General features: G+C 46.2%; 1 protein-coding gene across 2 annotated transcripts; it reads left to right on the top strand.

The window, feature by feature from the left end:
* The first annotated feature begins 3,537 nt into the window (after positions 1–3,537).
* naa60 (N-alpha-acetyltransferase 60, NatF catalytic subunit) lies at positions 3,538–11,551 on the top strand. Of its 2 annotated transcripts, none has more exons than XM_079747191.1 (7): positions 3,538–3,738; positions 4,588–4,703; positions 5,084–5,213; positions 5,839–5,935; positions 8,272–8,506; positions 9,250–9,418; positions 9,848–11,551. In XM_079747191.1, the coding sequence occupies exons 2-6, from the start codon at positions 4,594–4,596 to the stop codon at positions 9,404–9,406; spliced, it is 729 nt and encodes a 242-aa protein (XP_079603317.1). In that variant the 5' UTR covers positions 3,538–3,738; positions 4,588–4,593; the 3' UTR covers positions 9,407–9,418; positions 9,848–11,551. The 2 variants fall into 2 exon arrangements, with proteins under 2 accessions (XP_079603317.1, XP_079603318.1); XM_079747192.1 differs by having other exon boundaries at positions 3,721–3,812.
* Positions 11,552–11,684: the final 133 nt, after the last annotated feature.

Genomic DNA, 11,684 nt, shown 5'->3' with positions numbered 1-11,684 from the left:
CTCTTCATAGCAATGTGATGGTTTGTATCATTGACATCAGTGGTGTCGTTCCAAATTGTTGGTCTTTTTGGGTTGTCTTTAACCCTATCTTGCGCAAGTGTCCCGTCAACCTTTTCGTTCGGCTGGAAATGCTGCCATAATAATCAATGAAAGGTGCTTCTCAGCAACCTCTGTCCAAAAAACTGTACCAAAACTCCCAGAGCTTCAATTAGTTTAATTTTGTTTAGTTTGTGCAGATAAACAAGATTAAAGTGGCAAAAAGATGAACATAGACATACATGAATGCATGGGTGGGACAATTCTGATGGCAAACTCTAGTCTTCTCACCCCTTTGAAATAGGATGAAGTAATGACATCATTCTTTGTTCATTGACTGTTTTCATGGTCCAAAGAGACAGTTTGTGTAACTTCCTATTGAGCATGTATAGTGCCATGTCTCCGTGACCGAGAATGCCCCATCACACATCGTCTTCATTGGAGCCCTGGGCTTAAAGCCTCCTTAAGATCCTTCAGCCTCCACTCTTAATAATGATAACTGATACTTTTGTAGGGGTTGAACTCATTTACGCAAACTTTTCCTTCAGCAATGGCATGCCATGAGTAAACACTTTGTCCTTTGCTTCAGGCAACCGCTCCCATCTCGCCAAGATACGAATTGTTCTTCTAGGCTACAGAACGGCGGGTAAGAGCACCTCGGCAGACTCCATCCTCGGCCTGAATGAGTTTGCAACACTGGCGGGGAGAACGACACGATGCCAGGCCAGACACGCCCGTCACCTGGGCCGGGAGATCAAGGTGGTGGACACTCCCGGGTGGTGGGCCAACGCCTCCGTGGAAGACACCGGCAAGCTAGTCAAAGAGGAGATGGTCTCTGGGTTGGCCTGGTGTCCTCCCGGCCCGCACGCTCTCTTGCTGGTCATCCGAGCGGACATCGCTTTCCCTGAGCAGTTTGGCCGCTCTGTCCTGGAACACATGAGCCTGATGGGTGGTGAAGACGTGTGGAAACATACCATGGTGTTGTTCACCCGAGGAGACTACCTCGGGGAGGACGGGAGCGGGGAACGCTTCATCGAGAGCGAGGGGGGAGCCCTCCAGCAGATCATCCAGAGATGCCACCACAGGTATCACCTGTTCAACAACAGGAACCGGGGAGACGGTGGCCAGGTGGGAGCCCTACTGGAGAAGGTGGAGGAGATGGTGGCTCTCAACGGGGGGAGATGTTATGAAAAGGCCCAAGTGTACCGAGGGATGAGGAAGCAGATCCGAACTTCGGGGACCTTCTGGAAGAATAGAGTGCGCAAAAGGAACAAAGCACCTTGCTTGGAAGGTATTTATATGATAGTGCTTTACTACTCTCAGAAGGGGGAAAAGCAGATGCCACAGCATCAACTACTGTGAAAAATGTCTTGATGCACACTGACACACTCAATGCTCAACAAGTCGGTAGTTGATCTTGGCCAAATGACCTATCAGATCCACTCCTCCTCCTCAATCTGTTCCCTCTAGAGCTGACCATTCTGTTGCTTGGTCACCGAGGATCTGGGAAGAGCTCCTCAGGCAACACCCTCCTGGGAGCCGGAGGAAGAGCGGAGCACTTCCAGCCGGGGACGCTTCGCACCAATGTTCAGCGGCAGGGACAAGTGGAAGGACGGCGCGTCACGTCGATCGACACCCCCGGCTGGCGCATGTGCAGACCCCCGGGCGAGGGCAACCACCCCTCCGAAGAGGCCGCTGTCCAACGAGGGCTCACAGAAGGGCTCTCACTGGGTCCGCATTGCATCCTGGTGTGCCTGCGCGCAGACGTGACGTACGGCGAGGACTCTTGCCGTGCGGCAGAGAGGCACCTGCTCCCCCTGCTGGACGGATACTGGAACCGCACGCTGCTGTTGGTGACCCACGGGGAGTGCCTGGCAGGCAGGGCCGCGGAGCAGTACATCCAGGGAGCAGGACAGGGTCTCTGGGCCCTGCTGGAAAAATGCTCCAACAGGTATCACGTCTTATGCAATAAGAGCAAGGACGGCACCCAAGTTAGGGAGCTGCTGCTGAAGATCGAGGAGATGCTGGCGGGAAACTGGTTGGAAAAAAGGCAATAGATGTTATTTATCTAGATGCCATATTGGTTTGTTCCCCTAGATATTCAACTAGTTAGTTGATGGTTGAACTGAAGCATCTTTGGGGGAAACCATGAAAACTGATTTAAGATGCACACTAAATGCAAGCTGGATGGAGAAAATTCCTCATCCAATGTCTGCGAGGGGAATAAGGTCTATAAGAGATTGCTCTTGAGTTTTTTGCTCGACATGCTGATGTTGGTTATTCAGTACTGATTAGAAAAATGGTTGACCAAAAGTGTTGGGGAGGGCTTTCTCCATGGATATTTTTTACCTCTAGTCTTTGGTCTCGACCGTTACACCAAGATGGAACAGCCTGTCTCACGTAGAAAGATTAGAGGTATTTCATATGTGTGCTGCATTGCTCTTTATAAATAGTGCATATGGTGGTTAGGGTGTTTGACTCCCAGAGGAAGGGGGCTGGGTTCAATCCCCAAGGACCAGTCTACCTGCTCATTAACGACATGTATCTTAATTAATTGTATTGCCCTTTGGTTCAAAGCGTCTGCTAAATGACTCAATAGTTAATAACTAACGTGTGTTTATGTTGAAGACGATGTAAATACATTTGCAATACAAAATAATACAAATGTCTTTTACTCTGCAACATAAGGGTGATATAGAAGCTAAACATACCATCATACTAAGAAAAGTGCCTTTCTCTGCATTTAATAAATGATATAAATAAATAAACGGGTACCATATGGGAGACCACTCCAAAAGCAAAATTAAATTGCTTTCACTTATAGAGTAAGGTTTAAAATCCACAAATCGGTGTGTGTTATTTACAAAAACCAAACTTCATGATGCATGATGTCAAAAGGCAATAAACACATTGATTCCGATTGGTTAATGGTTTTGTACTATTCTTCTTATAATGGTTGTCATTAGTATATGGCATTTGCGCTTTATACTGCTATTTATACTTCCTGTGGGGCTAGAGCCCCCAAATGTATCATTCTTGTCCTTGAGGCCTTCTTTCAAATAAATAGACCCCAGGTCTTCCTTTTTTACTTAAATGATGTATTATCACTTCATAAAACTTTTGAGCAGGATTCATTTGTTATGATTATCTTGTACAAAAAAATGAATATATACAATTAATTACCTTTGTAATGGATTTTATTTTTGCGGAAGCAAAGCAAATACAAACCTCCGGTTTGCCCCACAGAAACACGTCAGCCTAGTCCTTCCAAAAGAAGAAGAAATATATCATTCCTGAGTCACTACACATTCATCGTTTTTATTAAAAGAATCTTATCAGCTACATAAATAACACATAACATAGCAGCTAAAATGACTAACGTTACATATACATTGAATTCAATGCATTCCTCCACCACCAGGGGGCGGGAAAGCGATCCAAGAGAAGTCCTCTAGCGTCACCGTCGTGACGTTACCGGAAGAGATCCGTAGGAAACCGGAAGATAACAGCGAGCTGTCAAAAAGCAGAAACGAAGATAGCGTAGCTTTTTCTTTTTAAAAATATTTAACAGTAATGACTTTGCTTTGAAAGCGGACAGAAATCTAGCGTGTTTACCATGGTTCTCAGAGAATTTTAAGTCGTTTGAAAGACAAAGGAGATATCGAGTCCCCGACGTTTCTCTGGTTGGAGTGCTGAAACAAGGTAGCTACCGCCACTAGCCTGGAGCTACAGTCCTCTACACCGGAGCTGTCCTCCAGAGCAGCACTAGCCTGGAGGTACAGTCCTCCACACTGGAGCTGTCCTCCGAAAAGCACTGGCATGGAGGTACAGTCCTCCACACTGGAGCTGTCCTCCGACCAGCACTAGCCTGGAGGTCCAGCTATACCTCCGAGCAGCACTAGCCCGGAGGTCCAGCCGTACCTCCGAGCAGCACTAGCCTTGGGGTCCAGCCGTACCTCCGAGCAGCCATAGCCTGGAGGTCCAGCTGTACCTCCGAGCAGCCATAGCCTGGAGGTCCAGCCGTACCTCTGAGCAGCACTAGCCCGGAGGTCCAGCCGTACCTCCGAGCCTACACCACCAGGAATGGGTGTCGGGCACTGGGTTCTGACAAAGCCTTGCATATGACCTCATGCTAAATTAGTACAATGTTATATCATTGTGTTTTCAAAACTAGCAAAATGTGTTGATGCAAAGCAGTTGCGTGGTTCATCAGCAACATGGGCAGATCGGACGTTATCAAACGTTAACGTTAGCGTTTACATTTTAATACTTTTTCAATGTTTTTGACACCTTATTCACGTCACTGGATGTTTTGTTGGTTGTGCTCTCTTTAAAATACAATTTTGTCTTATGCATCGTATTAATGGTATTTATAATAATCGTATGCCCTTTTTATTCTTTCCTAACTATGATCACTTTTGCTGGAATTATGTCACATGTTGCATGTTTTTTCTCATGATGATGAGGATGGCGCCTCCTCCTGCTATCATTTCAGGCTGCTTCTCACTTCCTGCGCAGAACGTGTCTTGTGTTCTCCACCGATCCCCACAGGTGTGAATGACCGACGTTGTGTCGCCCACGGCTCTCAGCGAAGTCCAGCTCCGGCTCCTCTGCCACGATGACATAGAGAGCGTCAAGTTGCTCTGCGGCGATTGGTTCCCAATCGAGTCAGTAAACACCTCCCGTCGTGGCGTGTCTGTTTGTGCAGGTTTTAGCCAAATTCCCTGGCTATTGACACTGACACTCATCATTTCTCCACAGTAGAAGTTTGTTGACAAATCTTACATAAGGTCACAGGTCAAACCTTGCAGTTCACCTGAGGCTGCTAGTTTAAGGCAAATCACTGTGGTCTCTGTTAAACGCCAGCTAACTTGAATGATGAATAGAGTGATTACAGCTAGGTGGCTGCACAAATGTGATTTCCCAGGTCAAGTCTTAGTATGAGTTACTTTACATTATCAGTTAAGCAAGTCTGTGCTATGGTTGTACAGCCCTATAAACGGTAACCCTCTGACCGACTAACCCTCTGCTGTTGTAACTTCGGCAGATACCCAGACTCATGGTATCAGGACATAACCTCCAACAAGAAGTTCTTCTCCCTAGCTGCCACCTTCAAAGGAGGCATCGTGGGAATGATAGTGGCCGAGATCAAAGGCCGGACGAAAGTACACAAAGAGGTGTCGTATTCATCCAATCGAATCCCACAATGTGCTCTGTTTTACTCTTTGTTTTACTTTACTACTTTGTTTGCATTGTACAAAGTCACGGTTGCTGCAACTATCACTAAATAGTTGCCGCAAATGTCCCAATGAATACCATTTTTATAGGATGTTATATACAGTAGACATTATTTATCATCATTACTTGTCACCGGAAAGGTTATTAAACTCAGAAAACCCTCAGAAAAAGTATATATTTGTGATTCCGTTTTTTACTCTGCTGCTGCAAATAGTGATTTATGCAAGGAAGGGAAACGTAAGGCAGCAAAATGGTGACATTAAACTGAAGCGCTAGCATATGAGAATAGAGGACAGATGGGCCAGTGGAGCGCTGAGGAAAGATAGAGTGGGTGGTCTCTAGAGTAAAATAAATATGAAGTGTTTCATTTGTGACCAAATGATAATGGAAGCAGGATAGTTATACTGTTACTATGGGGATGTGACAAATACAATATTGGGAGGTGATTCATTCCCACACCACACCCCTTCAAATGAACTACTGGCTGCATTTTGAAACGGTTTGAAGTGGTTTAGTGTGGCTGTCGACAGACTACAGATGTGTGTGTGTGCATGTTTTTGATAGGATGGAGACATCCTGGCTTCCAGTTTCCCTGTGGACACACAGGTGGCCTACATACTCAGCCTGGGGGTGGTCAAGGAGTTCAGGAAACACGGCATAGGTACTGTTCTCTCACACACACACACACACACACACACACACACACACACACACACACACACACACACACACACACACACACACACACACACACACACACACACACACACACACACACACACACACACACACACACACACACACACACACAGCTGTTTCTCGATTTCTCTTTCCCTTTTCCTTGGTGGTTCATATCTATTAAATTTAAATTTGTTTAATTTATCGTATTTCAAATAAATCCATGTCAAAGTTGATAAACCATGCTTCATTATTTCCAGGTGGCGCTAGCCATTAGTGAAGTATTACATTTATTGTGTGAACAAATCCAGAAACATAGTCAAATTGACATAGTGAAAATAGTACTTAGCGTCTTATCCTAGCTATCTCTGTTGTATACGGGGCATGGGTAAATCTAGTGATTGTTGGTGCTTGACACTTGTTCTATGAACATTCTTACTGTACTGACAGCGATATATTGTTGTCTTCTGACAAATGTTCTTTATGTAAGTCACTTTTGATAAATTCCCTAAATGTAAAATTAGTAAGTATTTATTAGGTTATAGCCTAATGTCCTATCTAGCAATGTGGCACATTGATAGTATTACATTTGTTATTCGATATCCGATACATTGTTGGTTGTCAAGGTGACAGACCTTACATGAAACTCTGTTTGCCCACATAGAGCTTCATGTGGGCACTCATGTAATGTATTAACATATAGAACTAAGTGATTGCTATCTTAATGGTTTCCTCTTGCTAGTTTGGCACACCAGCTCTATGGCGAATCCATAACCGAACAGCACTGTGAACAGCAACCATGAACAAAGAACATAGAGAATCAAGTTCTCACGTTAATTTATCTTCAAATTAATATAGTTGCTTCATATAGTGGTCTAATACTGAAAGCGTGATACACTCAAGTGATAAAAACAGTGTTGCATTTAACATTTAAAACGTTGTTTTAAATGTTCCTGTCACAAGGAACTGTGGGACGGCATTATCTCCTCATGGAAGAAACACTTGCATGAACGGATTTGTGGATAGATCATTTCGTACAAGCATTTTAAGAGCACTTCACGCACTCAACAAAGTCCTTGTATTTAGACTGTTCTCCTACAGCAGTTTATATATATATATATAAAACAAACGTTAATTTTGCATCCAATATTTTGGATGCTGTGTTGATGCGCTACTGACACTGCTCTATAGTATTGGTTTTATTTAGTCTATTAAGCTCTGCACATCCATTTTAAATGATCACTTCTGCGTGCTTCTGCAGAAACGGCAGAAGCATTCAGATTCTCACGAATGCACACACTGATTTACAAACACTTCAGTTTATTCGTGTTTTGCATCCTTTAGGAAAATGTCCTGTACTAACAAGCGTCTATGAGTCCGAACCGGCACATTCGTGTGAAATGTACGTGTGCACAATTGAAAGATAAGAGAAAAATATGCAAACGTTCTTTGTCGGATCTGCCCTTCTATTCAAATAAGGCCACCCTTCTTCCCTGAGGTATTTTTTGTCTAATTTGGTTTGGAAGATGAGACTGTTTGCTGCTCCATTTTACACAGGATACGTGTTGTTTTTAGAGGCCGCTGTAAAGCTTGTATTAATTCACCCCGTCAGCTGAATCCTGATATAACACCCTGGCTGCTACCACATCTTGACTCGGAACAGAACACTATGACCTGGTACATTACAACTGCCTTCTCTACTCCATTTTCCCTCTCTCTCTCACACACACACACACACACACACACACACACACACACACACACACAAAAGACCTACGCACACACAAACAAAAGACTCAAAAGACACACACACATACACCACTACATATGCACAAAATATGCAATATTTTGTTACAAATGGGTACTGCTGCTTTGGAGTAGAAACTCCCGTTGATAACCTTGTTGTATTGCCCAGTGCAGTGCGTCTCAGCATGGCCACGAGTGCTGATAGCAAAATGCCACTGTTGGGCCGTGTCTCTGCCCTACCCACTCCTTCTTGTAACCTTTGTGTATCAACGTATGTTGCGCACCAACTAATAGCCGTTTGGACTCCATGTATGATCAGACAAACGACTTAACCATGCGGTTCTGTCATGAACATCATTCTGTTCATTTCCCTTCAGGGTTGAGCCAGAAAGTAATTGGGGGTGAACCATTAAGGCTCAGTCCTAACCGCAGCGACCCGGGTTCGATTCCTGCCCGTGGTTGTGTGCTGCATGTCCTCCCCTCTATCTCTCATACCTCCCTATCCATCTCACTGGATCATAAAATCTTAAAAAAAACAACAACAACACGTCTTTGTCTCTCCCCTCGCCCCAGGCTCTCTGCTGCTGGACAGCTTGAAAGAGCACATCTCCACCACGGCCCAGGACCACTGCAAGGCCGTGTACCTGCACGTGCTCACCACCAACACCAACGCCATCCACTTCTACGAGAACCGCGACTTCCGGCAGCACCACTACCTGCCCTACTACTACTCCATCCGCGGCGTGCTGAAGGACGGCTTCACCTACGTCCTCTACATCAACGGCGGCCACCCGCCGTGGACCATTTTATATCCTTCCGGTGGGACGGAGGCCCTTAGGTTCTGGTGCCGGGGCCCTCCTGGGTTCAGGACCCCTCCTGGGTTCAGGGCTCAGTGGTTATCCAGGCCCTGACGTTGACACCCCTGTTCCCAGGTGGGGTTCTTCTCCCGCCAGGGCTCAGCGACCCGCCTTAGACCTGTTTTACAGTCCTTTGTTTAGTGTATCAACGGTGCAGTATCCCTTTCTTTTTACCCAATCAGACAAAGCAAACGGAAAGAAAGCCTGTGCTTGCTCATCATTGAGCAGGCACAGATATTGCCATGTTATGAAGCAGCAGTAGATAATTAGTAGATAAGAGTCAACATACATGGGTTGGATTAACGTACGTTATATACGTACAAGTTATAAATTAGATATATTTGTGAACATTAGTACCATGTCAATGGGAAAGAAAGCTGGCTATGGATTATTCATGAAAAAAAAGTGTGGACACCCTTTCTAGGGTTGCAAAATATAATTTAGAAAGATTGCATAACCCTTTAACGTGGCACTGAGATTCTCCATAGGGGAGAGCTGAAATAGGTGCATGCCTTTTAACCAGGGCATCACATATCATCCATTTGAGTTCGGCTTTTAGTTGGGATACAAACATTGACATCTGATGTTAGGGTTAGGTACATGTCAATATACCTTGTGGTGGCACAGCCACATTGACCTAGGGTCCAATGGCCCATGCGTCGGGGGGTTGCTGGTTCCTTAACCTCCCCACCACTGACTACATCCACCACGTCGGCTCCACCCTGGCCAGCCTGAGCCCCTGCTCCATCCCCCAGCGGCTCTACCGCCAGGCCCAGGCCCTGCTGCGCTCGCTGCTGCCCTGGTCCAACCTGGCCTCCAAGACGGGCATCCAGTACAGCCGCACCATGTGACCGCCGCGCAGGGTGAGGCTCTGCTCTGTTTACCCTAGCGATGGTTGCCAAGGGGCTAGGGAGGGAGGTCCGACGGTAGATGCCGCTGTTGGTACGGGTTTGACTTTTGAGGCGCTCTTTGATGGCGTTCTGGTCTGCTGAACCCACGTGATTCTCTTGACTGCGTCGTCCTCCATTGAGTTTCTTGTTTTCAACGTATTAGTAGTTTAGTGACGCATACAACACAGACTTTGCTCCAATGCCCTTTGTTTGGCCTTCGTGTTTTCCATCTATATTTGAATCTGGCAGTGTTCTCTGTATGTGTGTGTGCAGTGCAGGCGCCTCCTCCCTATAAAAAGAGGCGTGCACGTGTGTGTTTGTGTCTGTGTCCTAACCCCCCCTGTGATTGAATGGGTTGACTAACGATCACCTTCTTTTGTCTCTCCCCCGCCTCGTCTTCAGGACAGCAGTCTCTTTCCAGGGGATCTCGTTGGAGTCTTCCCTGGATACACACACCTTCATCACCGTCATCATCACCATCCCACACACACACAAACACACTCACACACACTCGCACTCTCACACTCTCACACAAGCACCTGAGACCGGCAGGTTCAGCCCTGCCTTTCTTCCTGAGCGACCTTCTACCTGTCTGTCACTTTCACCGGGAACGTGTACAACGTTGATTTGTGCATCACTTATTATTTGATATGTACATATATATTTATTTATTCATCTAAATATATATAAATACATCATGTCTAAATGTATATATTCTTTGCCATGAGGAGTCAGACTTTGCCCTCTGGTTGGGCTCCTTAAGTGTCCGTTCTGATTGGACAGCTGGGGTGTCGCTTCATTTCAAAGGGATCACAAGAAAGCTAGTGTGATGGAACGGCCCTTCAACACGGCCCATGCGCTCTCCTGGAGTGGCCTGGCCAAAGGCCACTAGACCAAGGGTCAACACAGCCCCTCTCAGAGCAGGGCGACCATGTTGTGTCTAGGAGGGCTCATGCCTGAGAGGGACATGCCCCCTCTTTAGGGAGGAGTGATCGGAGAGGATCATCCACTGGGGGTGGGTAGGTGGGATATACGTGCCCATCAGAACGACTACAATCGCCTTCCTCCCCTCGCCCTTGGCTGTGTTCAGTCCTCAAACCCTGAACCTAACGTACACAGAACAAGCTTTTGTTAAACAGTCATGATTGCGGCTTCTCCCCCCCCCCCCCCCCCCCTAAAGGTTTAAGTTCAAGCCTTTTTAAAATCTTGCCTAAAAATGCCACACAGGAAGCCTTTTTATTTATTCTTTTAGAGATAGTGACGGCAGGCCTATAGGCTGACGTGTGTGTTGGGTGCGTACATGTGTGCGTGCGTGTGTGTTTGAATGCACGCGCCTGTGTACGTCGCGCGCGTGTGTGTGTGTGTTTGTATGTGCGTGCGTGGGCGGGCGTGTGCCGCGCGTGTCTGCATGCGAGAGTGCATGCGTGTGTGCCTGCGTGTGTGTGTGTGCGATCGGTCGCCGCTGTGCTGATCTACCTACTGACCTTCAGACCCACCGACTCGGCCTGACTCTCGGCAGCTCTCTTGGCTATGGACAGCCTGCGTCGACCCAGGCTGTCCAAGGGGACCTCGTGCTGGGTGAGCTGCTCCCGCCCGGACGCCTGACGCCTCTGATGCTCTGGGCGCTAAGCTGGGCCTGCTGGGGGTGACATTAAGACACTACCACACAGCACTCCCTCTCCCTAACCTCTGTCCGCCCCCCTCCCCCCCGCTGCTCTGTATGTTGTTGACTGCAGACAGGCCTAGTGACGGGGGGCACAGAGAGGTGCTTTGGGTTCAGATGTGTTTTTATAAACTCTGTAAATAATAATGTTGATAGTAGATACTTTAAGATATATTAAGACTTTTTTTTTAGATATTGGTTTTCTTTTGACAACTTGTTTAGCGTCGAGCCCTCAAATCCTTCATTTGGTCCACGATGATAAATGCAAAGTTTCTGTCACGGAAAGATATGTTGCGATTTTCATACGTTTTCTTTTTATTATGATGGATATGGTTGTTTGATGACCATGGACTCCCAAGAGAGGACTCATTTTGTCTATATTTAATTGTGGACTATGTGAGCGATGAACAATGTGATACAAATAAATTATTCCAATATCAGAATTCTAGCTTTGATCTTTTCCATTATTGACACTTTATTTTGAATCACTTTGGACACTTTAGATTAATAATTCATCATCCATTAGTCCTATAGATTATTTGAGGAATAGATACCGCCCTCTGCTGTCTGTTTAAA

The sequence above is a fragment of the Pollachius pollachius genome, assembly GCF_949987615.1.
Source record: "Pollachius pollachius genome assembly, chromosome: 11".
Lineage (NCBI taxonomy): Eukaryota > Metazoa > Chordata > Actinopteri > Gadiformes > Gadidae > Pollachius > Pollachius pollachius.
This window is presented reverse-complemented; position numbering and strand designations above follow the sequence as displayed.

What these genes read in the sequence shown, in the direction of transcription:
- naa60 (XM_079747191.1), top strand. Translation starts at nt 4,594, where the DNA reads ATGACCGACGTTGTGTCGCCCACGGCTCTCAGCGAAGTCCAGCTCCGG. An exon ending in GGCGATTGGTTCCCAATCGA is followed by an intron (nt 4,704 to 5,083) that starts GTCAGTAAACAC and finishes TAACTTCGGCAG; the next exon opens with ATACCCAGACTCATGGTATC. An exon ending in CACCCGCCGTGGACCATTTT is followed by an intron (nt 8,507 to 9,249) that starts ATATCCTTCCGG and finishes CCTCCCCACCAC; the next exon opens with TGACTACATCCACCACGTCG.